We start from the raw sequence: 27,322 nt of genomic DNA, 5'->3' as shown, positions 1-27,322 counted from the left end.
AAACCTACTAATTATGATGTTTTTGACGATTTTCCGAAGATTTCCGAAGATTCTCAAAATGTTGCCCGAAGGTCGTACGAATATTTCCGAACATTTTCCGAACTTCTCCGAAGATATCCGAAGATTGCCGAAGATTGCCAAAGATTGCTGAGGAAGATCCGAAGATGTTTCGACTTAATATCGACTTTCTTTGGCTCATTCAGCATTGAAACAGGGCAAACTTGTCAGAAAATGTTTCGAAATCGATATCTTCACTTGTGAAAATAACATGTTATTTTCACGTGTGAAAGATGACTTTTTCGCGCAAAAGATTTCCTGGTATTTCACTGATGTTTATATAATAAAACGGGAAATTTCCTAACGTCAACATTGTCAATTGACAGCTGTCAAAACAAGGTATCCGCTGACCAGTATCACATGACCATATCGCGGTCTTAGCTGTGCACCTCATCCAGTTCATGTGTCTTTTTAAGCTGACTGCTGACCAAGTTACTTTTGCCATTGAATCGCGGGCTCAACGTTTTTCATGTTTATATTACTAATAAGTAATCATACATACGGTTTTTTTCGTTCAATTTGAATTAATTTGCACTTGTGAGTTTTTCAAAAAGCTGCAATTGGGTGTTTACCTATACTAACGTATGTAAATACTTATTACGAATACTAATTTATTTACTCCTACCTCCTCTCTAGCTCGTCACGCAATCTTTCGTTCCCAGGGATAAGCCTATCAGTCAAAGAACTACTTAAAAGATTGCGGTATGAGCCGAAAGAACGCCTGTTCAGAAACCAAAAATTAATTAATGGCACAACGCCAAACAGTATAATTTTCTGATGGGTGATACAAAATAGCTCTGGCTGCCGAGGACAATTTGCCAGTTTTGTACGCTTTTGTTGTTATTGGATATCCTTTTGCATGTGAGAAGTGGTCTGAATCTAAAAAAAAGGCGACGTGGAGGCAGCAGCAAGTGACGGTTTTCATGTGACGTCTTTAAATCCTAAACTGCAAATTCGAAAGGTCCCTGAGCTTTCAGTTTTTTTTTGGTATTAGATGACCTAAATAGTCGTATTTGTGAAATTTGTTTCTAACATACAGCAGTCGCGGAGGGTCGTGGGTTCAAATGTCATCTTGGACTCGAATTTTTTCTAAGTTTCCTTCGATGTCATTTTATAGCTTGTTGCAGTTTGAATGTCTGATTTTTGTGCATTGACGTCACGTTTTTCTCGCGTGCTGCAGAAACCATTGCAGGTTCAAAGATTAGTCTACCACGTGCACGTAGCGGTTACTTTTGTAGTCACGCTAAGCTCCTCTCGCCCACCCGCACACACCATCGAGTGTTAGGAGACGACAACCGCCTCCCTTCCCAACCCACCCCTCCCCTCTTATCCCATCCCGTCAAGCCCCTGTTTTGATTTGGTGTCAAGTTCGCTCGTGACTCTTATCTCGCTTTATATGCGTAATATCTGCTATGCTGCAAAATTTGGCGCTTTTGCAAATCTATAACGATTTGTAACACACAAGAAACTGATGCTGCTACCACCAAAGCAACACTCACCAAGAGCCAGACGCATGTAAACTCAAAAGCATATATAATGTAAAAGTCATTACATATTAATCTGATCAACTTTTCTTGTGACATTTTTAAGTAAGGGAAAGTCTACGAAACTAAAATAACTGACAAACAATTTAAAAAATAAAATGCTGACAACTGCCGACATCTGAAGAGTACCATAAACACAGCTAATAAAGTCTTTGCTGTAAAAGTTTGATTTCGTCACTTTCTAAACTGCATTGAATGCTCACTTTGCTAGGGTCGAAGTGAGGATTCCTTGCTTTTATACAATTGGCATAAACGTGGTAATGCTTATTTTCGAAAGTCTTCTTGTACTTTCCTTGGCTTTCGATCCAGACGAAATCATGCTCCTTGTGTCGGATGCAATACTGCTCATCAATTTCTCCCCGGGTGAAGTGGTCTGGCCCATCCCTGATGTTACCATTGCATCCCGCGGCACACTTTTTGATCCGAGAACTGAGTTCGATCAGTTCAAACGGAGTAGTGATCGTTGGCCGTACAGCGGGCTTTGCCGGTTTGCTGTTCTTTCGAATGGTTATGCGAAGGGGGTTGGAAGACGCTTCAGCTGTATACTGCTGGGATGTTACTACTTCTCCCAGGGTCTTTGCATTTGTGTTCTGTTTTGCCTTACTGGAAGTCATGACGTTGGGTGACTTGTTGCGACGCTTTCGTGTGGGCTTTTTAGCGCCCGCATTCTTGTTCACCGCAAATGTTGTCAATGCGGTCAAGTTGTCTTTCTTTTCTTGATTTCCGTACCATTTGAAATACCCTGAAACGTTTTTGTTACGCACTGCTACTGCCATTGTGTGGGCACAAAGTTTTCTGGCCTTGAAGCCCAAGCAGTTGCTATCACATAGGTATCCAGAGTTAGCAACTGCTTTCACTGTGTGGGGCGTTTGCGAGGACTGACTTCTCACCAGAAAACAATTTTGCTCAAAACCCTCACGAACACCCTTTTCCTGGCAAAGCCTCTGTACTTTTTCGGTGAGCAATTTTAAATCTTTCTCCGCGAAAAAATCGGAGAGAGCGTGTAAGTCGATGGTATAATTTTTGTTGAGCTGAGTTTGGGGCGGGGCAGGGCGGTGGCTGTAGACTTTCTTGAAATTTACTGGATCGACCACAACCTTAAAATTGCTGGAGGCGAGATCGCGAGTACCAGGTTGTTCGTCAAAGAAATTAGAATTGTCTTTGACGGAGTTTTGATATTCGGGCCTTAAGATATACGGACTAGAAAGCCCCAGCAAAGTCCGCTGAACATCACGGCGCTGTTTCTCAATAAGCCCTTTCAAATCGTCAACGAAAGTGGCCATGTCAGTGGCTACGAAGTCCTGCCAACGTTTAACAAACGCGTTTGCAGATTCCGGGATGTTGTTTGTCTGCATTTCGTCTCCAAACCCAGCATCGCTTGATGCTTTGGCGTTGACATGATTCCATATTTCGTCTGCCTTATATCGCCTGAAATACTTTGAAAAACAAGGCTCATCAGGTGATTCTGAAAATTCCTGTTCGTCCCATTTCTTAGTTAAAACATCCAACGTTGAGTTGTATTCTTCATAAGAACTGGCAAAAACCAAGCCACCACTGCCAAAAATATCATTTATGATATCATTCGTGAATGATTGTGACAATCGCAGTTTGCGACATTTGTCCTCGATGTTTCTTTGAGCGTGAACTTTACACAACAATGACACCGAACTTGGGAAAACTTGGGCTAGAGCTTGTCGCAGCGCTTCTTCTGAATCAGTGCAATAACCCTTTAGGCTGACTTGCAAGCCAGGTACTTGAGCGGAGAGCTTTTGAAACAAGGTCAGGTACGTAGATTTATCTTTTAACATACACAACATTACAGGGCCAAGCATCACTGGGCAGGTTGGTGGATTACTGCGTTTCGTAAATAGAGTTGTGTTTTGATATGTTGTGACCAAAACAAAAAAAGGTCCGAGTTTAAAAGTGACATCTACGTACAACATAGACGTGTGTCCGTCAACCTCGTTACAGCAGAAGTTTACAATGTCTTCAACCTGTTCATCGCTAAACAAAATAACTTTGGGCGATTCATTGTCAAGGCTGTAACACCTAACAAATTTTTTTTCTTCCGTTTTCATTTTCTCAGTGATCGCCAAAATGGGATCAGCAATACGTCCTCTAGCGTCCTTTGATTTCAGATATTTTGCCTGTCTTTCATTTCTTGGTAAAGCTCCGATGGAATTACAGTTTTCAAGGTCTCCAACTTCGGTTTCGACCTCGTGGACAGCTCTCTTTAGGCCTTTGCCTTTTTCCTTCGCAGATTTTTCTAGACGGTTGCGTGTACTTTTATAAGTTCTTAAATAGGGGATACTGCACGATTTCTCGTTGCCGTGTTGCTTGACCTTTACCTCATGCTCAGGTGCACCAACGAATTCGTATTTGACGAAAACAATGTTGTGATGTTTCCCATCTGGATGGGTCACATCAACGATTGTTTTGTGCAGACTTCTGTCACTAGCATTGACAAATGGCCGACGGCACACTAATAAGGCATCGGAGTTGTCTCCAACTTTAACCACTTTCTCCACTTTTCCTGTCTTATCGCATCTTGTGTCGTACCACTTTTTTTTGGTCTTGGTTTGAACCCAAGAGCCAAGATCGTCCGACAGCAAGTCTTCACCGTGTTCGAGCGCATCAAGATTAATCAAAAATCGGACGTTGTGCTTAATTCCAACGGGATTTGAGGTTGCAATATATTCCTTGTAATATTGCTCAGCGTTAAGCAAAAGCGGAACAACTGAATCATTAGACCCAGTCTTGTCGAGGAGACTGTTTGGTAAACTCGGTAGCGATTTTCTGCCCAAGTAAAATCTGACATTCTCTGATTTAGAGACTTCACTTTTAATGCTGTGGAGTGAAACAAAAAAGAAAAAATGAATGGTGTATATTGAGTATACTTTTTCAGTATTAATCTACTAATAATATACATCCAGAAATTTCTCGAATCTGATTGGCTTAGAGAAATGCAGTCTTTAGTAAATTCAATGCAGAAATGAGGAAATTCAGTGCAAAAAACAAACGCGGCATCCTGATTGGTTAATAAACAAAGGCAGCCACAGGGGGCCAATCAAACTCTATAGTCTGACACTGATAGAAAACAGTTATCAAAGCTACTGAGCTCGTCGTCTAGTAAAAAAAATGTTTACCTGTTTTCTTCAACGTCAACATTTTCTTCCGATTGGCCACTTTCCGACATCTGCAGCTGACCTTTGGGTAGATTTTTATCTGTAACAGTTTCTGTACTAAAAAGGAAAAGGGCAATAAATAAATATAACAGCTACAATCGAGGTAGGCAATGACCTATGAATGACTTTTTCTGATGGTTTTATCAGTCAATGAACTCACAGCTTTTCCGCGTCAGATCCCTCTTCAGTATCATCTTCATCTGCATCTACGATCACATTGCCCTTGGGTGTGGCCTCTCCCTGTCTCTCCTTGTATTTACGCTGTTTGGAACTGTAGATAAATTGAAATTTTTATAACACTCTCTTCAGTTAATTTCCATTACACATTTTGAAATCCCACACATTTCAACTCGTAATTCAATTTCGTGGATGATAAAAGCAAATTCATATTAACCCACGGGACGTACAAGCGGGGATGCTATCTGGCCATGGGGATGCTACCCCCCTGAAGTTTTTCGAAGTTTTGAAATAGGATTAAAGACTGGCGGATCCAAGATGGCAGCTCTAATGACGTCATGTGGCGTCATATGACGTCAAAACCAACAAAAAATTACGTCCCAATAGACGTGCTACTGTGCCCTAAAAGAGGTAAAACCTTATGAAAACCCTATGAGCGGGGGGGGGGGGGCCTCCACTCTCCTCCTGTACGACGTGGGAGTATGGATTTGCTTGTACGTCCGAGGGTTAATGTCTGAAGCCACTGACATTAAAGTAATTTAAATAGATGAGACCTTAGTTTCTATAAAACTTACATCGATGCAGCGTCAGAAGAGCCTTGTCCCTAAGAGGTAAAAGATAAAATAAATATAAATGGGATAATTCTTACGAAGAGCACAATCGTTCAGTAATTTTATAACATCCATGTTATGGTCACTAGATAGCAGTCGAAACAAGGTATCATCAAACTGGCGTCACTCAAACTCCAAAGGCTACCTTAATTTTGCTAGGACCTCCTCTTGAACTCTCCTTGCGTCTCACTCTGCTTTCTGTGTAAGCTGAGATCCGGCTCAGATTTATCGCATGCTGAAAATGGATACAATTATAGCATGGTTATACTGACAATTCGGCTAATCAACATACAAACGGAATACCATGTTGGAGTTCTAGCAGTTGCACTCTTATAAGGCATTTCCATACTGTGCTCTCTAAGTTTCTGTGAATCATTTTGACGGATAACTCGAGTACGGAATAACGTACAGACCTGACGCTTGGACAAGTTGTTTATATATTCGTTTTCTACAACCTGTAATAGTTGACTTAATAGTTTTAGATTTATTTTTTTCTCGGCGTGACGTTGGCGTGACAGTGAAACCCACCTATTGGCATGATGCATCTTAGCCTTAGCCTTAGGAATCGATAGAGAACAGGAACTGTGATTTGCCAGTCCAAGAGTACACTTAATTCATCAAATGAACCATTCCAAAACAAACGGACACGCACACAAAAGCCCCTGGATGTGCATGGGCTGTAAAAGGGTTACGTCATAAAACCAACCTGTTCATCACTGTCAGATTCCCCACTTGATATTAAAATGCAATTCTCTTCATGCGCAGGAGCAACTTTGGAGTTTTTATTTTTACTCTTGCTCTTCACTTCCTTTCCTTTTCTTTTTTTAGCTGGTGAGGCATCGATGCAGATTGTGACAGGAGAAAGAGGCTGAAATAAATAAGTCATAAGTTTTAGTGCTTGTGGTATTTATTGTCACCCGTGCCTTTGTCGTTTTACCCTATGAAAACCGTAACATCAAAGAATTGAAGCCAGACGAGAGCATTAAATCTCTTTGACACTTCCTTGAATTTTGAGAACACTTTACTTTCTTTGCTTATGAAGGTTAACGGCAGCTTACATCTTTGATATTCGACATCCATGTCATTACTAGAGGATAATACATAGTTGCGCGGAGATATCGGATTTGAACACGAGAAGATAAATTCCATGTCTCAAAGCAACCGTGTAATGCTCTGTTTATTATATAAACCTACTATGACGCTTCTGACAATTTTCCAAAGATTTTCAACCATTTTCCGAAGATTTCCGAAAATTTTCAAAATGTTGTCCGAAGGTTTTACGAATCATTCCAAACATTTTCCGAAAATTTCCGAAGGTTTCCGAAGATTTCCGAGGAAGATCCGAAGATGTTTCGACTTAATATCGACTTATTTAGCTTCATTGAGCATTGAAACATGGCAAACTCTGCGAGCTGATTGGTCAAAAATGATATCAGACGTGTGGATATCATTTTTACCCACACATGTGACCCTATTTTTCTCGATTTGCTACTACTTGAAGTTTACCGCTGACTAAGTAATGGTTTACATTGGATCGTGGGCTCCATTCGTATATTTTTCTGTTAACCGTCAGTAAATATTCGGATTTACAAAAAGGGCAAACTAAATAACAGGTGAGCTCCACTTTTAGATTATTTAATACCCCTACCCCTTTTCCCACACCCACCCCCACTTTCAGGGTCTGGACAAGGGTATTCTTGGCTTGCACTGTCACGCAATAAAACAGAATAAAAAAATAATTCGAAAACCATTCGATAGATAAAGTCGAGAAATTGTGTTATTATGGGAGATTAATAAAGAAGTCACTTCTCCAAGTTTGAAGTCTGTGTGTTTTTCGTAACTTCAGATATTGGTCGAAATATTTTGGACAAATTTATAGAGCACAGTATGGAGCAGCCATATTGGTGTACCATTGTGGTACACCAACATGGCGGCCGCAAAATAGTGTAATCATCTTTAACCTACTTTGGCTATCTAGACGACTGTTTATCTGTACTGAAGAAACAGGCATTTGCACAAGCACTATTCCTAATACTTTAACTTCTAAAATGGCTAAATATCACGAGATAAGAATATGTTTTTTTGACGAACGCGTTCGCAGCTTTATGTCACGCACCGCCACAACTCTGAAATTAAAACTGCGCTGGTTTCCAGATGAAGCAGGCTACTCAGCTGAAAAGGTGTACACAAATATCAATTTACCCCCTCTCATGGCTAATGGGGATAAAAACATTATTGGCTCATTAATTTTGGGTGTAAGATAACGATGACGTCACGTGCAAGCCAAGAATTTTCGGGATCCGGGATTTTACCAACATACATTGCGTGATTAAAGAGAACGCAAAATATCTTGACGGGATTTGGGATTTGACTGCGCTCCGAGGAGTGGAATAAACTAAAATTTCGGGACTGTTAGCCTTCCGTCAAGAATTCAGGAAGTCGTCACAACGTAAATAATAAATAATAATAATAAATAATTAACTTATATTGCGCAATTATCAATTAAAAAATTTTCAATTGCGCATTACAATATAAAGCTAAAAATTTAAAATTTACAATTCACAATTAAAAAGCTTTAGAAAATAAAAAGGTCTTGATGGCTTTCTTGAAGCTTTGTACTGATGCCATGTTTCTTATTTCACTTGGAAGATCGTTCCATAATTTAGGGGCGGCCACATGAAAAGAGCGATCCCCAAGCGTAGCGAGCGATTTACATGGGCTATAATTAAGGCGTAAACCATTGTTGGAACGCAGGTAATGTCTTCCAGCAGATTCTCTAACGGAAATAAGTTCACTTATGTAGGCTGGAGCAAGACCATGTACAGCTTTAAAAGTAATCAACAAAATGGACGTTCAAGCAGCGAACGCAAATCAACCGGGCGAGCACGTGGAGTCTATTTCAGAAGATACAATGTAAGACGCGGTAAAAACTGTTCCTGCAAATTTCAATTGTACTCTTGCATCTTACCGAGGTATGAAATTTACTACTTTTTCTGCACACGTAAGTTCAAAATTCTAAGAAACGAGATTTGGAAAAAGCCATTTAAAAACGCGGGATGCAGGAATTTCGTAAAAAAGGAGCGGGCCCCAGTAGCTCACCGACAAAACAGGGAATATGCGAAAAAAAAATCAACAACGTGCAGAGAAAGAGAAAGAGCAGCGCTTACAAATAAGCGAAGCAAAATAAAACAAAACAAAACACTTATAACCATAAAGGCAGTTTACAAGTTAAGCTTCACTATCTAAATTACCCCGACCTGCTCCCGTACTGGCCTCGTAGCTCAGTCGGGGTCAAGTTTTTTTTTTCGTTCCGTGGGAACCCTCCCAAAACTCCTTTTAAAGGGTAGTAACCCCACGGGCTTTGGCGTATCGGCAGTATTGCCGACTACCGGCACCATAAAACTCACCAACACCATTTAATTGCTATAAGTTAACCTTCTCTATCGCCGAATCATACAGCAATGTCGTAAACGTAACATGTCAACTGGGTTTAATCCTGATTTGTTTGTCTGTTTGTTTTGATTATTTTTTTTTGAGAGAGATTTTTTCGTGAAATTTGCCGCTCCCATTTTTGCGGAATTAGGTTTCTGCGAAGAAAAGGCGCGTGTAAATTCAGAAATGATTTGTTCGACTAAAGTTTTTTCCAGGAAACACTGGAATGGTTTTGATGACACAATTAAATCACGTTTCTTGCATTTTTGACATATTTAGATGTAAAGAAGCAATTGAAGTTCTAATTGAGTATTTGATCTCTTTACTAACGGACGGAAAAATTCTACTTAATCGCAGCGCGCTAATGTATCCGAAACCATTATTAAATAAAGAAATAAACTAAAAATTGATATAATCGATTATAACTGATGCATATCGCGGGATATCGAAACAGATTGGACACGCTGGGCCGGCCGGCATGAGCGGACACGATGGTTTTCTAAAACAAATGATTTCACGAACCCATAAAGGAAAGAATCATTCGGAAGTTTGATTTTGCTATTCAAAAATAAAGGGATAAGTTGCGCGATAACAAACAAAACATTTTCTGAGAAATGGCTAATAGAACTGACCTTTCCACGTGGACAGTTTCCAAATCCTGGTGTAGGCTTCGTCAACTTCAAGCTCTCGCCAGAGTCACTCTGATCACTCGTTCCACCAGACTGAAAGTAGAAAAAAGTGTTGACGAAGTGGGTCACTAGATAATTTTTCGTGGAAGACTTTTGTAGTAACAAATAAAATCAAATGGTAACAAACTTATGTACCTGGCAAGACTGGAGTAAAGCAATTGCTGTGGCCTCTGCATCCCCTTCTTTTTGGTACTCGGACCATTTCTCACTTGGAGAAGGGCATCCCCTGACAATACTAGCGTACGAAAGAGGCGATTTGTCTTCGGATGAAGAATCCATTTTCCAAAATTATAAAAAACTTTGCAAGTAAAGTCTATCCGAAGCGAAGCTTTGTGTTAGTCACGTTGTGTGCTATTATGTTACATAAGCAATCGGAATAACATGGTGTCAACTGAAACTGTCTTGTTTCCTTAGGAAATTTTGAAAAAAAGCAGAACACTGCCTGTCAGTTGCTCATTCATTAAGAGACTTATGCTGTGTTTACGCTTGAGCATTTTATCGAGGTATTGGAGTTAACTTACATAGGTAAATATTTTGTGCGTGTGAACGCCAACTAATTCCACGGAAAACGCCGCCCGAGAAAATAGAAAGTTAACAAATTATTTAGTACTATTTAACCCTCAGGCATGGTTAAGGTCAGTAACCAAGGTTGAGATGACAGATATACCCGCTTGCGGTCGCATAGTATTTCACATCCCGTGGTGACCAGATTGCGTCAGTCTCATTCGATCACGTTTTCATTGTTTCCACGTTTTTTACCTAACTATCAATCTGGTCTCCTTCTTTGCCAAATCCGGACCAACCACTAGGACAATGTAATCAACGAAATTTCTTGGTTAAAGGGATTTAAACCAGAATTGGTTTCTTGGTTTAACTTGCCATGTTTTTGCATGTCCAGCGCGCATTGTATTTTAAAGAGAAATTGGGCTCGACTTCTTGAGGTGTTGCAAAAGCAAGAGCCGCTGAAATCTTGAGACCTGAGTTTGCAGCTCAAAAACAATAAAATAAAACATGAGGACTACAACAGCTTTTCTTTTTCTTTGGCCGCAATTCAATTTGATGGTTATCGTGATCGATGACAGATCGGCTATTTAAGCCAGTATAAACACAGTACTAATGTACTATCTTTAACATCTTACAGCTGTACTTCCACTACAAAGGACTTAAATCAACTTCTCTACAATAAATACGAGGTTCGTTGAGGCTACCAAGGCAAACACTCGATAGTTCATTGATAAGTTGGGACCCCGGAAAAAAAACCCTGCTGTTGGTTCAAGCTTTCCTTATGCAGTAATTAATGATAATATATAGAGGACTATAGAGGATATTACATGGTTGTGCAGAAATATGAAATTATCTTCGAGTGTGCAAGATACATTTCATATCTCCAAGCCAATAACAAAGTTTTTGACGATTTTCCGTACATCTCCGACTGTTTTCCGAAGATTTCCGAAGATTTTCAAAATGTTGTCCAAGCATTTTCCGAACTTTTCCAAACTTTTCCGAAGACTTCCGAAGTTTGCCGAAGATTGCCGAGGAAAATCCGAAGATGTTTCGACTTAATATCGATAACCTTGAATTATTTATTATAATTTATTAATTAATAATTAATAATAATAACAACAGTCTGAAAAAAAATTTTAAAAAAATAAAAATTAAAAAAAAATAAAAATTTACGGGGGTAGCCCATAGGGTAGCCCACAGGGTAGCCCATAGGCTGGCCCATGGGCTAGCCCATGGGCCTAGGCCCAGGTTTTGTCCACACCCCTGTAAGAGTTAAGTGTCTTGAACACATTTCAGTGACCCTCACCAGGGCTTGAACCTGGACCATGTAATCCAGAGTTCAGCACATTAACAATTATGGCACAATGCCTTCAACAATAAAGATGAAAGGTACATAACATTGTTAGAAGTGCTAAAATGTGACATGATGGGGAGGTTGCTGGTGCAAATGCCTGTAAATCATCTCTGCATCAGTGAATTGATGGGATAACCTGAGAACAATGTTGGGAAAAAGCTGCAAATGTGTTACTTACTAGGAAATATCCACACCTCCCCTTCCCCCTCAGAAAGATTTTTGGTTTGAACCCCCCATCCCTCTGGAAATTCCAGTTTTAGTCATCACGAGCCAGAGCTAACCGGAAGCTGAAAAATTCGCCAGGTCCGGTTGCTATGGGGTGATGTCATTTATCTCTTAGGTTGCTGTCATCGCAAGACCCAGGCGGTTCTATTGTGGTTAGCGATAATTGCTTTCAGTGAGAGTAATTGTGTACAAAAGCAACCTGGTTATTTTCAGATATGATCTGGCCACATAATTGATATTTTATAATAAATTTTCATAACGCGGGAATATTGCGCGGTCAGATATGAAAAAAAAGACTTCGACTTCGAATGAACCCGTCATCGGTCGTTGAAAACGGATACAAAACGAGATGTGCTTCTGAGTTAGAAGATATGGTGTCTCTCTGACGCATTTGTGCGAAATTGAGCCAGTTTCCAATCGAATTTGCCTTGAGGAGTTAAAGAAGGCGCGTGGGTTTTCTTTTCACGGGAAGAGAAACAAAGGAGCTGCCCTGACTATACATGTGGATTGGTTTTTGCTTAAACCATAAAACAGCTGTTGAAAACCAAACGAAACCGCCAGCCACGATTGATTTATACATGAATTCATTCACCCAAGAACGACGGAGAGAACCAGAAAGTGTTTTCAGCTTGCGCTGCCCGTGACCAACCTCCCAGAGCATCGAATCAAGACAACAGCTTCAAAACTCAACAAGTCAAACGCACCAAGTTAAGTCTTCCGATTAATATTTTATTTATATCATAACTTACACCCATTGTCATGCTTTTAGATTGTATGGGGACTAGATAGCTACTAAAATGTTAAATCACTATTTTCATACGTGGGTTAGACCCTAGACTGAAGTCCATGGTACACCAGTTTTTCTGAAAGACGAATCCAGATATATAGTAAAATCACCATGTAGCCACATATTATAAATCCGCTCTGGTTTTCCCACGCAAACGTCTTCGCAGTATTTCTACGTTACCGAGTGCTACAGGATATTTTACAAAAACCACATATTTTTCAGTAATGCGTGACACTATAGGAAACAAAAACAGCAACAAAATCGTCATTTTTCCCTCGCTCGTTCATATCATACGAACATGTTACATATCCTTTTCTGGTTCATCCAAGCTGAAGTCCATGCAATACAGTTACTGAGTACTTCGGGATATGTAAAAAAATTGTCATAGTTATTTTTCCGTTGTGCGTGACATTATAGGAACATGTTACATATCCTTTTCTGGTTCACCCAGGCTGAAGTCCATGCAATACAGTTGCTGAGCACTTCGGGATATGTAACAAAATCGTGATATTGATTTTTCCGTCATACGTGACATTATAGGAACATGTTACATATCCTTTTCTGGTTCACCCAGGCTGAAGTCCATGCAATACAGTTGTTAAGCGCTTCGGGATATGTAACAAAATCGTCATAGTTATTTTTTCTGTCGTGTGTGACATTATAGGAACATGTTACATATCCTTTTCTGGTTCACCCAGGCTGAAGTCCATGCAATACAGTTGCTGAGCGCTTCGGGATATATAACAAAATCGTCATAGTTATTTTCCGTCGTGCATGACATTATAGGAACATGTTACATATCCTTTTCTGGTTCACCCAGGCTGAAGTCCATGCAATACAGTTGCTGAGTGCTTCGGGATATTTAACAAAATTGCGATATTGATTTTTCCGTCGTATGTGACATTATAGGAATCTGTTACTTATCCTTTTCTGGTTCACCCAGGCTGAAGTCCATGCAATACAGTTGCTGAGCGCTTCGGGATATGTAACAAAATCGTCATAGTTATTTTTCCGTCGTGTGTGACATTATAGGAACATGTTACATATCCTTTTCTGCTTCACCCAGGCTGAAGTCCATGCAATACAGTTGCTGAGCGCTTCGGGATATGTAACAAAATCGTCACAGTTATTTTTTCCGTCGTGCGTGACATTATAGGAACATGTTACATATCCTTTTCTGGTTCACCCAGGCTGAAGTCCATGCAATACAGTTGCTGAGCGCTTCGGGATATGTAACAAAATCGTCATAGTTATTTTTCTGTCGTGCGTGACATTATAGGAACATGTTACATATCCTTTTCTGGTTCACCCAGGCTGAAGTCCATGCAATACAGTTGCTGAGCGCTTCGGGATATGTAACAAAATCGTCATAGTTATTTTCCGTCATGCGTGACATTATAGGAACATGTTACATATCCTTTTCTGGTTCACCCAGGCTGAAGTCCATGCAATACAGTTGCTGAGTGCTTCGGGATATGTAACAAAATCACGATATTGATTTTTCCGTCGTATGTGACATTATAGGAATCTGTTACTTATCCTTTTCTGGTTCACCCAGGCTGAAGTCCATGCAATACAGTTGCTGAGCGCTTCGGGATATGTAACAAAATCGTCATAGTTATTTTTCCGTCGTGCGTGACATTATAGGAAAATGTTACATACCCTCTTCTGGTTCACCCAGGCTGAAGTCCATGCAATACCGTTGCTGAGTACTTCGGGATATGTAACAAAATCGTCATAGTGATTTTTCTGTCGTGCATGACATTATAGGAACATGTTACATATCCTTTCTGGTTCATCCAGGCTGAAGTCCATGCAATACAGTTGTTGAGCGCTTCGGGATATGTAACAAAAAAGCCATAGTTATTTTTCCGTCGTGCGTGACATTAGAGGAACATGTTACATATCCTTTCTGGTTCATCCAGGCTGAAGTCCATGCAATACAGTTGCTGAGTGCTTCGGGACATGTAACAAAATCGCCACAGTTATTTTTCCGTTGTGCGTGACATTATAGGAACATGTTACATATCCTTTCTGGTTCATCCAGGCTGAAGTCCATGCAATACCGTTGCTGAGTGCTTCGGGATATGTAACAAAATCGTCATAGTTATTTTTTCCGTCATGCGTGACATTATAGGAACATGTTACATATCCTTTCTGGTTCATTCAGGCTGAAGTCCATGCAATACAGTTGCTGAGCGCTTCGGAATATGTAACAAAATTGTCATAGTGATTTTACCGTCGTGCTGTCTCCAGAATCGCTCGGCATTTCTCGTAAAGAATTACATCATGTACTCGAGATGATTGCTCTTGAGAGCTTTGACATAATTTTTGAGATAATTTCCTGACTGCCCACAACATTAACTGATTTTCAAAGTGTCGGTGCACATGATCTTCGAATTCGAATACTAGAAAATTCAGATTATTTTTGGAATCGCTAAGCAACAAACATGTAGACAGAGAATACCCTAAACAGGTTTCAATTAGGCATTCTGCGGAAAATCTGAGAACATTTCTGACTCTCGGGCATTTCTGGGCTGCTGGGCATAGTCACTTCGCTTACTGAATAACAGTGATAACTGAGATTAGGGAAAACGTTTCATCTATACGTGCTCCGTAGCTTTACAAGAGTAAGAAATGTATCAAAAAGTCTAAGTTTTAAACTGGCGTTTGCGCCCCAACCTAGAAAACACATTGTTTCAACGTTATTTTTTCTTTTAATCCAAATGCTTCACGTCAGTCGCGCGATTTCCCGAATCGCCGACTATTAAAATGTTTTGTATCTTTCTGACATGATGGAATTGTCTTACAGTAAATATAATTTCACACTTAAGGATTATGACACATTCGTGCAAAACTTGACGCGCTTTGTGGAACATAAACGATCACTGACAGGGATATGATTACACTGGAATGTTGTAAGCCACTGGATATCCCGTGGAGATGTAGGACTAAAAGTTCTACATCTCCACGGGATCCCAGGTCTGTTTTTTGGTTGCTAAGAACATCTGGCTCGTTATGAGTTCTTTTCTTTACAACTTTGGGTTTTTTAGACCTCATCCCCCTTGGAATTTCCAACCGCCCCCTTGGGGTGGGTATGGTTATTATCCGGAACCATACAATGTTAGTCCTGAGGGCACTGAACAGATGAGCTATTAAGGTGTGACCCATTTACTGGGATGCTAACTGAGATGTGAACCACTATAATTGCAGAGGAAAATGTAGTTCTAATGGTATGCAGCTTTACTACAGAATGACCCTGTTAAAACACCTGCACGTACAAGGGTTATGTTAAATAACAAACTAACCTCTTCAGCTTCGTGATTGACGTCTATCTTTTCAATAACCAATGACGGTATATACCGAGAATCTGGCCTCAACAGAACAGGCAATTCAGCTCTTTGGTCTTCAATACGATTTGACTGTAAGGTGACCACAACAAAAATATTAAGTTATTGGCATAATGTTTTGGTTCTTACTTTTGTGTACTGTGCCACAAATTTGTTTTCCAGAAACAAAAAAATTGTAAATCAGGTTTTTTCAGGACTTGTTTACCTCATATTACTGTGGTTGTAGTCCAAAACAATTAAAAATGTTTTCAAACTTTTAAAGCAAAGACATATATTACAACATAAATGAGCTTTTAAACAGCCATTTATGATTAATTCAAATTAGGTCATGCTATGCTTTTAATCACATAGTGTATATATATGTAAATATCCTTATTAGCTAAAATCATTACATGAACAATTACATTTATCATACAATGTAGTTTTTCTCTTCCTTTTCATTGGCCCAGAACCCATGTGACAGGCAAATTACTGCGTACAAATAATGGTCTGCTCATGAATAATTGTAACCACACTCTCAGGTGACAAATAGCAGATTGCTTCCCTGAACTTTCAGTAAAGTCTGCATATGAACCAAGTGGCCCATCAGGCCAGAGCTCATCCCAGTTTCTGCAGCATAAAGCGACTAGGAGAACACAACACAATATCCCCAGCCAGGGATTGAACCCAGACTGCTCAATCCAGAGAGAAATGCCCTAACCATGAGGCCACTGCGCCCAACTCTGAGCTTTCAGAGAGTGATTTAAATATTTTAAAAACAAACTTGGTAATCGAATGATAAAACAATAACTGAACTCAGTTATCGCAAAATAGAATGATTTGTCAGTGTCTCCCAGATGACCACTGACAAAACACAGTATTTCTAATGAGTATGTATTATTTGTTTCCCCTGAGAACTCAAAATAGCGGGGTTCAACTGCACAATGGTTTGGCTGCTACTTAAAACCTGTGGTTATAGAGGTACGCACAGTCAATTTTGAACAAAACCAATACAACTGTACAATGCACACCAGTACTGCTATGAAAACACAGTGTTACATGTACATGTAAGTTGCAAATTATTGTGAAAATTCAATGTACTTAATAATGATATCACCCATCTTGAGTAAACATAACTTACCAGTGCTACTATTAAATCACACAATTTATCATGTTCTTTCTGTCAGTAGAAAAAGAAATGGACGCAATCTCAGATATGAAATGTATAAAAAATTACCTCTAAACTGACAAAGTAACAAAATTTTAAAATGCATTCTGACTAGCCAATAAAAATACTTTTGCTAAGTGATCTTAATATACAGAATAAGTAGAAAACAAATACATAAAAAAAAAAAATAAATAAATAACCAACTCTAGCTCACAAATTGGCAGCTGCTGTCTAAGCATACTTGCAAGCTACTTAAGACATTTTCAAGTAATGATAAAAAAAAGCATTTTTATGCAAATGCACTGCATGTACATGTACTTGTAAGATGGTAATTTAGTGATTCAGCAGCAAATGAAACTTCAAACCTACCATTTCCATTCCAGTCTCAATAAGGGGCATAGTCCGTGGATAGGACTAAGTGCCAGAGAGCCCGAAAGGACAAACCGTGAACTGTCTTTTGTCTATCTCTCATAGCCTTGCCCTATAAAGAAAACTGACAATAACTATTACAGCTTCTAAATCTATATATTACAAGCTGTGTTACTCAAAGACAAACTTGAGATAATCATTTACACATTACAAAGAAACCCATTTGTCTAAACATAAACAAACAGAAAAACTACTTGGAACTGCTGAAGGTTAAAAGTATTATCTCCTGGTAAAAATTAATGCATTGATTTCATGAATACCTAACAGGTAACCCAAGTCAACCCCTTCATGCGCGTTGCTACATCTCCCGGGTTAGCCTTGTGGCCTGTCTCTTCCCCCAGCAGGAACACCTCCCGTTAATAGTTTCTCACATTTTCGGAGATGTTTACGGCATTTCTGACCTTTTTGAGGGTCCATCCTTCCTCTGCAGAAGGCACGTTTTGATAGTCAGGTTGGTCGGCAGCGCCTGCAGCCGAGGATGTAGGCACAGACTAAAGATATCCACCAGCCAAGGACTGGCAGGTTTCTGCCCATTTGCGTTTGACCTGGTCATATAAGGTCTCACGTTCAAGTCGTATAAGGTGCTTCCCCACACCGAGATGCCTCTGCAAAGCAGCAAATGACCGGTACAATTTGATGCATCCTTCCGCGGGGCAAGCAAATGGGACCCTGTCTTCATCTTCTTCCTCTTCAAACTGGGTGGTGGGATCTGGCCGAGAGGGGCTGGGTTCAACAGGAGATGGTGCTACAGGTCTCACCGCTGTCTTCCACTTCCTCGTTTGGTCTTCCAAATGGCACTACAATGTTAAGATCTTTTGCTCCCTGTGGAGTACCCAACCGTGCCAGCGTAGCTGGGGTGAAGAATTTTCCAGGTCCAATGTTATATTCCCGCCATGCCCTCAGTCCTCCTCCCTCGTAGGAAAAGTTGTTCAGGGACTGTGCGCCTGTCATAGTGTGTTTTTGCATCGTCTACAAAGTAGTTTGTACCTTGCAGACCGACGCATAGCAACCCTTCACGCCGCCTTGAGACGCGATCGCTGCCTTCATAGAAGCTGCCGTTACCACATCGTTTCCCTCGTTCACAAATCGCCTAGTCTCTTTATTGAGGCCATCCGACGGTCACATACATCTTTTCCCGCCTGTGGCTCACTAAAGTCATAGCGTGCAACTCTAACTCCGCTGCACTTCCCAACGCTTGGTAAGGAGAGCAACAGAAAAGCGGTGTGATAACACCCAACGTTATCCGACTTCAGAAAGGCTTCTGCAAGGTGGGGCTTTAGTCTCTTCAGAGTTGCTAATGTGTGCTCTAGGACAGATGCTACAGCAAACCAATTCTGCCGGGTTACAGTCATCAAAGAGGTGAATAAAAGTCCTTGTCTGCAAATAATTGCAAAAGAGTAACTCAACATCTCCACCAAACATGACTCGGTTGCACTGTCACGATCGTGTAGCTATTACCGGAGCGATTTTCAGGCCTGGGCATTTGATCCGATTAGCTTATCTCCCAAAGATTTTATTAGAAGCAAACAAGACAAAATGGAGCACGCTACCTCACCCGGCATTTATTCGAGAAATTTTCACCGCCAGTTTCATCTTTCGTGATTGCTACCGTCACATGCCAGGATTTCCCTTTTTTCCCAAACCAGTCTCTTTGGGTCTCTCTGAAACTCATGGGAAGGAACTTCATTGGCCAGTCCATGATTAGGAGAGCTTGATTGGCTGGTAGATGATTGATCTTCGTGGACAGCTCGCACAATGTGCGCCTTCTACTGTTCCAGCTTAGAGCGCTCTCGACATCATAATTTAGCTCTTTTCGTCTGTCTGTATCACTGCAACATTGAAAGAAAAGAAGAAACCACGTTGCTATTTTTTTTCTGAAACCGGAGCCACTAGAATTTGAACTGTTCATGCAAAAAATACGGAAATAGGCTATTCACATTTTACCTCAAATGAACATCAGAGGAGGAAAAGGCTAACTGGATATCGATGACTACATTCCTCAAGTCATCACAGCGATCACAGCAGATGTTGTGTTGGTGCTGGCATGTCCCGCGATGATCTCTGTCTGTCTACTGTTGAGGGCATACACACTACAGTGGTCGGCACAGGGCTCCTCTTGGGAATTATGGATCTTAACAATCTGACTTAAGATATTGCTTTGCCGTTTTCAGCCGACGTTTGATGGAGCTTGATGCTTGAGGAAACCTGATCGAGGAAGTCACGGCCGCCTTCATCAAACAACCCTACGCGTGCAAGAATTAGTTCTTTCTTAGAAGACTCTTGTTTGGGATACAGAGATTTGTCGAAGCTGAGCACTTATATCTCTAGACCAAGAGCTCAGAGGAAGAAGCTCGTTTCCTCGAGATGAAATATCGCAGTGAGAGTCACAGTGCGAGGCAAAAGAACAGAAAGATTAGACATCATTTTCACAACGTAAAGGTCACGAAGAAAAGGAATTTGTTGTGCGAAGGTCCCACCTACAAACCCTGACAAATTTGTTTACTTTTTAGTGTAGACATGATTATTTAGAGCACGAAACGTCACAGTTCATGTTTCGCTGAAGTTTTTACACAACAAGTTCAAGAACAATTTCACGAAAATATATTTAATAATAGTCGTTAAGAAATGCTATTAAAAAGAAGGAAATGTACTTTGAAATAAACAAGGCGAGAAAATGTTTTATTTAGCTGAAAATGGACAGTAACTACAAATATAATGTCCGTAATTTTCTGTCTCGGCTTATTGCAGTAATAGTTTTCTAAATTCTTTTCAGGGAATGTCAGGTTAATTTCTTTGTTCCAAGTTCAGGGTCATGAAATTGTACTTGAACTTATTATTCAGAAACCTCAGTGAAACATGAACTGTGATGTTTCGTGACGCCAAATAATTATCTTTGCGCCAGCAAGTAAACAAAGCAAGAAACCTCGGCGCATCAGTGACAATGTTTACAGTTAGAATAGTAACCTATTTCTCCCTTTCAATCAATTCTTTTTGCTCGTCAGAACTGCAAATGTTTGGGAAAATGCTAACACTTTTTTGAGTGTGTGTTATGCTGGGTTGTTCTCAAGTCGCTAAGTGAACGTGCAAACGATATAACGCATGTGAAATTCAGTTATTGCTCGGCTAATACGCATTATGTATGCGTAATAACACTCTGTGCGGTATTCCTTAGGTAAGTTGACCTCCGTGTATATTTTTCTTTCGTTGTTATTTCCAGTGAATTTTAGATGGGTTCGGTAAAGGGGGTAAGTAGAGGGTCAGTTGACCGGAGGTCAGTGTTTTGTTGTAACCCCTCTGATGTCACGTTTCACATGTTCAGTTTTTATCCACATCGTTCGTCAACTGCTACTCATATAAGTTGAGCGAAAATTTACACAGTCACTATCAAGTTATCTTCATGAGAGTTCACAGAGCATCCAAGTATTGCAGCGACTCATCTAAACGCGTTGTGATGTCCAGACTCCTCTCCACATTTCAATAGCTTGGCTACTAAGCACTAATCCATATCGTTTCAATATTGCCCAATTTCAAACCGAGAGAGACTGGCACTAATTTAATTTTATCCGGACGGAAGTGGCCTTTTGGCTTTTCTTTCGTGACCTTATGACTTGCCTTTTCTCGACAACATGGAAAGCAAATCAAGTAAAAAGACCGCGAAAAAGGAAAGCCAGCCCGAAATTTCCCTTGGAGAAGTTAAAACGAAGGTTATTTCCGAGGATCCATCGAAGTGGAGCGTAGAATGCCTTCAGAAGTGCTTACTTAAACTTGGGAAAAGTGTGTCTGGATCGAAGGAACTCTTGGTCAAGAGAATCGTTAACCTAAAAAAAACCCCACTGATCTTGGATAAGATTATATTAAGGAGAAAGAAATCCTTCAAGTTCAAATCACGGCTCTTAGTACGCAACATTCCGCCACCAGAAGCAACCTGGACATCAGATTCAAGTCATTATCCAAAGGTAATTCATTTTTGTTTTGTTTTGTTTTTTTTTTCACTTTTAATGTTTGCGTGAACAAATGAGTCTTACCTGTTTCTTATTTTGATTTTTTTTTTCTAACCAAGAATTCCCATTGAAAATAAACTGTTGTAAGTTCTATTTAGACTGGTAATTTGCGAGCTGGGACTCAATGAAGTTTATTTTAAGTATAGCTGTTCAATGTATAATGGGTAGAATTTTTGTTTTAGGTTACAGGTGCCATGATCAAAAATTATCAAGCTCTCAAGCGCCAAGGTAGCCTAGGTCAGTACCGGAAAGCTCTCCGCATGTTCAACAGCAGGAAAGTTAAAACCGTTAAAGTCTGCAAAGAAGGAAGTTCTATTTTCGTAAAAGCACATATATTTAAAAGTTTTACACCTACAAACAATGGAGTAACAAGACCTGCAGTTGTTCTGTTCCAGGATGGTACACCTATTAAGGGCCACTGTGAATGTGCAGTGGGACTTTCAGGGTTATGCTGTCATGTTGTTTGCTTACTGATATATCTGCAACATTACACCAGCCATGGAGTTAAATTTCTTGCTCTTACTTGCACTCAGAAAATTCAAAAGTGGTACAGAAAGGGTGTAACAAAGCAAACTGAGCTGTGTCATGTACCTCTGTCCCAACTCCGAAATGTGCGATCATCCAGAAAGACACTGGACAGTTCACGCCCAAAAAGAAAGTTGAATGTTTCAAATGACCAAGCCTTGTCAGATGAGTCATTGGAGAAAAATGATTGGTCGAAACGTGATATCGATGGAATGGTATCTAGAATCAGAAATGGGATTCAAGAAACTAAGGTTAACATTGAGAGCCATATCTATGACCAGCTAAAGAAATATGATGTGAAATCTGGGCTTTTTGAGCAGCTGCATTACAATTATAATTACAGATTAAAACAAGCCCTTCAAGATCACAACTATGCAAAGGACTGCTTTCATGATGAGCAAGTGCTAAAGCCAAGATTTTCTGCGAATGATTGTGATGTTTGGCATGCACCTTTGCTATTGACTGATAACATTGTTGAAGATCCAAACACTGAAGATGATCAGCTTGTCACAGGAATGTTAGCCCCAGCTGAGGATCAACATGCCCCTGGTGCTTCAGTGGCAAAGAATCAAACTATGTATGAACATGAAACAGTACATTTGTATGTTAAGCAATTAGAAGGTATTGTTGAGGCTGCTAAGGGTAATCTTGTTAGTGAGGGGGACAAAAATACCAAAGTTCTGTCCATATCAGTTCCTCCCTTGAAACCAGTTTATGCATTTGGCTTTAATTACCATGAAGTCAAACAAAATACCCAAGAATGGTTTCATCTCCGTATTGGAAAAGTAACCTGCAGTATAATAGGTAATCTGATTGGACTTGCTGGAGAGAAAGAGCACTTGCATTATTTATTATGTGTCAAAAACAAAATAGATCCTAATAAAGTTAACCCAAAGAAATTTGCTAGTTTTACCAGAGGTAGACAGTTTGAGGGTGAAGCTGTTGAAGCTTTTGCAACAGCAACAAAACTGCCAGTCACTTCATGTGGTTTTTTTGCCCACCCAAGTGATATTAACTATGGGGGAAGCCCAGATGGTGTTGGCCTGGGTTTTTTATTGGAAGTTAAAACAAGGGTGGCAGGGAGTGAGGGACCTCTCATCGCTATAACAGCTAACCATCTTCTCCAGACAAATTACCAGATGGCAATCACTGGAGCAACTATTGTGTTTTTGCAATCCTATCATCCTGAAACAAAAAGCTTCAATCTATTTTTAATACAGAAAAACAACTTGCTTCTCACTGTTACAAAAACCATCATTGATCACATGATCACTGAAAGTATTATCTGTGAATGGCCTCATGAAGAGAACAAACTCCTTAAAAAGCTGGGTGAGCTGAATGTTGGCAGGGTGCCAACCTTTCAAAGCACAAAACCATTGAGATCATGGGTAAAAGAAGAAGCCAAAAAAGTAATGAAAATCGACATAAACTCTTCAGATTAATAATCTCAAATTTGTCTTAAAAATAGCTGTGAAGGACATAAGCAAGCTGACAGAGATTATTGTTGGGTTACAAACATGAGCTCTTATTTGTTCTCTGACCATCTGCAGCTCATTTGCATTATGCTACAAATATAGTACTTGTACAAAATGTTAATTTAGAAATCAAATATTAAAACTGTAAAGTGTTTTCTGTTTATGAAGATAGCATGTCTTGTAACAATGCCTGTTAGCAGGATATCGAGTTGTATTTAAATGTCATTTTACTGCACTTTGCTGTCTTGTGTTTCCTTGGGACCAACAGGTTTCTTAGTCAAGTTAACAATGTGTGCCAGTGCAATCCAACAAATTCCAAGAAGGTCAACTCTCCCTGAAGGCCAGCATTTGTTCAAGATTGACCAGTCACGAATTCTGCCAATTGCATTTTCATTATAAATGCGAAGGGTTGCAATATCAAAATTTAGATTTATGTCATTTTCATCATACTGACAATTGTTCTTCAATGGTGGCCTGTTGTGATGTACTCCCATTTCATGACATAAATCACTAATTGCAAAGCCCTTATCAGTCATAACCACCTTTCCCTTAGGACAGTAGTCTATAACTCCAAGTTGTTCAGTGAGTTGTTCATCTGAGATTGACACAGGAAAAGCATCAGAGCATTTGCATAAAGCACCATGAGGAAAAATCCACACAGATACTTTACCAGTTGTGTGATTTTTGTAATGGCTGAAGGTGAGGTTATTCAACTCAAAATTCTCCGATTGAGCAATCCAGGTCTCTGTGTTGTCCCCAAGAATTCCACAGTCAGCATACCCTGCATCAACAAAAACTCTAGGGAGGAAAGCTTCTATAAAGCCAGGCAATGGCTTCAGATTAACTTCGTCTAGCACACAGCGAAGGAAAACCATCCAAGCAACAAACACTCTTGAAATAGTTGAGGAACTTCCACCTACTAACTTGGCCATAACGACTAGATCCACTGCATGTCTTGCCACAGTCAGTGTGACAAGGAGTTCTGTTCTGTTGTCAAGAAGTTTATTATGTGAATCTAATTTTTCCAAAGTTTGAACACAGTCAGGATACAAAATCAGATGTAAGAAAGGAATCACACATGCAAAAAGACAGTCAAATTCATTCACAGTGAGTCCACACATGTCAAAGAATTCCTTTTCCCTGTTCTTCAAGCAGTCATAGGTGAATCTTCTCTTATTAAGGTCGAATTTCATTTCTTTTATTTTCTTTTCGAAAGAATCTATCTCAAACTTCATTTTGTCTTGTAAGGCTATCATTTCCGTTTGAAGCTTTCTTAGCTCTTGTTGCAATTTGTCAATACAACTATTTTTCTGCTCGAGTTCTTTAGTTAAACTCTCAACCTGGCATTTTAAGCTGGAATTCTCAGCTTCCAGTTTCTCTGATAAAATTTTCCTTTTCTTAACAGGGCGTGAAGGAAGCGGCGTCCTACTTGCAGGGGCTTTCCTCGGAGTACTCCTCACGGTATTGGCATTCGACGAAGCAAGAACCGTTTTTGTACAGTCAATCTTCCTTTTCAATTCCCTAGATGGTTTTTGGGAGTACTCTTTTTCCAGATTAGCAGCATATTCTTTTGTACAAATTATGTCTGGCAATTGATTCTTGTTCTCTCGTTTCCCCGAGCTCCAGTGAGCGCTACATATAACATGTTTTCTCCAGTTAATATTTTCGTTCATAAGAACTTTCCTATATCCTTTTTGAAGCTCAGGATCGCTGGGCAAAGTGTAGTACGTTATTCCTTTAGTTCTGTAATTATTCGTACACAAAGAACTGGCACAATTCCAATGCCAAGTTTTCGTGTAAGTCGCCATCTCTACGCCATCAAACTGAAGAGCACTTCCGTCCGGCAAAACCGATAACTTGTGCCAGGCTCCCACGGTATGAAATCAGGCAATGCGTACGAATTTGGAGTGTTACAGCGAGGCGACAATGTTATCAAGAGAGCATCTCAAGTTTAAGAACAGTAAGTTAGGAAAACGAGAAGGTATAACAAGTGAAATTTTGTTATCTAAAGACTGTTAAATGCATATGAAGGCTCGCAACAACCGCTGTATCAGAGTTCTGAAACCGCACTTGTTTGTCTTTGTTTTCATACCAGTTAGAACTTAAATGGAACTTCAAAATTTACTGTATTTATGTTACTTTTTAATATTTGAGCTTCCATCTTGAAGTTATGGCTTATCTGCGGGTGCGGTTTATACAGGAACTTTTACGATGTTAGTCATTAAACTAAAATCTCGTGCAAGATGTGCAGGGTTTGAGCTCGATCTGCGAACAAAAAGTGGCAGGTTCCAAAATTTTTTTTAATAATTCGTATAAGCCAAAGGTGGAACTGAACAGTGATATAGCTATCTCTTTGGAAGCGACTTGGCCACCGGAGATATTTGGCCTCAAAATCACCATAGTTTGCTATGCCATTTTACATGGGTAATTATTAACTTACATTGATTGACAGGTCATCAATCAAATTACGTGAAACTCCCGTATATAACTCACGAAGGACGTATCTACACTCATGTGCAGCCGCAACTGAATTGAATGAAATGCTCAGGTTTAAGAGCCCCATACTTTTACCCTTACTTAGTGTAGTATTTAAAGAAATTTATGAAAAAAACGAAGGGGGGTGGTGTAACTCTCCCCGGAGAATTGCAATTGTGAAACCGTTTTGGATTTTTGAGTTACTGGGTACGCCCTTCAATCTGGCGAAGTTTCACTGAAATCGGTGAGATGGCATGTATCACCTCTGCCTGGTCCTCTGGTGGACATGCTCTTAAACCAATGCAAAAACTTGAAAGTTTTCCTTTGTACAGAATTTTGCCCTTTATGTGATAAACAAGTAATCACAAGTGCCCCCCGGGCAATTAAGGATTAATCACTTGTATTTTCAAAGTTTTGCAAATTGCCCTCGTCGCTTCGCGACTTGTGTAAGCGTAGCACCCTTCCAGACTTCAAATTGACAAGTTATCTGACATTTTAATTTTCAGGTGTAAAGGATGTTGGGAAGGTTCTTATTGCCCCCGCAGGGTTTTGGCCCAGAGGCCAAAACCCGAGGAGGCACCCTAGGATTGCCCGCGTGTATACATACAAGGTCATACAAGGAATTTCAAAAAAGTATGCTGGCGATCGACGCAACCACTGCGTTTACGATTCTTAAAAGCGTTAAATACGAGTTCTTGAAAAGATTTTTGGTCCAAGGGCGACAGCAGTCATTTTGAAAATTCTCCATCCTTTCAAATATCCTGGACATGGAGTGATGTCTTTCGAATAAATGAAAACTTCATTCAGCAACTGTCTGCCAAGTTTACTTGCCGAGATGGCAAAGATGGCGAGCTTGGTAGCAGGGTAAATATAGCGTCATATGATGAGCTCTTCGACCAATCAGAATGTCCAATTCTCATATTTACCTCTGGAAATTATACTAAGTGTTATTAGTTGTCATAGCTATTAATTAATTAATTAATTGTGCTTCTCTTATATTAATATTTTATAATCATATATAAATTTAATTATTTCAGACTTCCCTAATTGTGAAGTGATAGCGTTTTTCTTCTTTTCCTTTCTGTTTATGTGTGCATTTGTGCTATCTTGCTGGCCTGCAATTTATTTTCATTTATCGGTTATGATTTCAACTGGCTTCCTGGTTCCGTTAGCCCCTATGGTTATTCCAGGCAACCAGTACTCTAACGTTATTATCGATATTTTGTGCAATTAGTAGAAGTAAGAGAGAGAGGGAGTACAAATAAACATTGCTGTTGTTGTTGTTGTTATTGTTTTTGTTGTTATAAGGACCAAGAACATACCAAACAAGGAAAACATAATCCAATATTCAATGT

At 39.8% G+C, this 27,322-nt stretch overlaps 3 protein-coding genes across 3 annotated transcripts in view; 1 reads left to right on the top strand and 2 right to left on the bottom strand.

Annotated features, from left to right (window-relative positions):
* LOC145482664 (uncharacterized) overlaps positions 1-17,982 on the bottom strand; it is a 38,161-nt gene extending 20,179 nt beyond the window's left edge. Inside the window, exons 1-4 of the mRNA XM_081461279.1 lie at positions 17,893-17,982; positions 17,432-17,543; positions 17,036-17,074; positions 15,874-15,987 (exon numbers count right to left, since the gene is read on the bottom strand). Of these exons, the coding sequence (XP_081317405.1) occupies positions 15,874-15,987; positions 17,036-17,074; positions 17,432-17,461 (183 nt within the window). The 5' untranslated portion in view covers positions 17,462-17,543; positions 17,893-17,982. The remainder of the gene's footprint in view (positions 1-15,873; positions 15,988-17,035; positions 17,075-17,431; positions 17,544-17,892) is intronic.
* Positions 17,983-21,326: 3,344 nt separating this feature from the next.
* Positions 21,327-23,473, top strand: LOC145481705 (uncharacterized). Its single transcript, XM_081460230.1, has 2 exons — positions 21,327-21,447; positions 21,675-23,473. Exon 2 carries the CDS (start codon positions 21,687-21,689, stop codon positions 23,457-23,459), a length of 1,773 nt encoding a protein of 590 aa, XP_081316356.1. The 5' UTR covers positions 21,327-21,447; positions 21,675-21,686; the 3' UTR covers positions 23,460-23,473.
* A 246-nt stretch (positions 23,474-23,719) lies between these two features.
* LOC145481706 (uncharacterized) lies at positions 23,720-25,386 on the bottom strand. The gene has a single exon (XM_081460231.1). The coding sequence runs from the start codon at positions 25,298-25,300 to the stop codon at positions 23,720-23,722; it is 1,581 nt and encodes a 526-aa protein (XP_081316357.1). The 5' UTR covers positions 25,301-25,386.
* Positions 25,387-27,322: the final 1,936 nt, after the last annotated feature.

Source organism: Orbicella franksi, chromosome 3, assembly GCF_964199315.1.
Source record: "Orbicella franksi chromosome 3, jaOrbFran1.1, whole genome shotgun sequence".
Lineage (NCBI taxonomy): Eukaryota > Metazoa > Cnidaria > Anthozoa > Scleractinia > Merulinidae > Orbicella > Orbicella franksi.
Note: the sequence above shows the minus strand (reverse complement) of the source record. Positions and strands in the feature narration are given on the sequence as shown.

What these genes read in the sequence shown, in the direction of transcription:
- LOC145481706 (XM_081460231.1), bottom strand. Translation starts at nt 25,300, where the DNA reads ATGGCGACTTACACGAAAACTTGGCATTGGAATTGTGCCAGTTCTTTG.
- LOC145481705 (XM_081460230.1), top strand. Translation starts at nt 21,687, where the DNA reads ATGATCAAAAATTATCAAGCTCTCAAGCGCCAAGGTAGCCTAGGTCAG.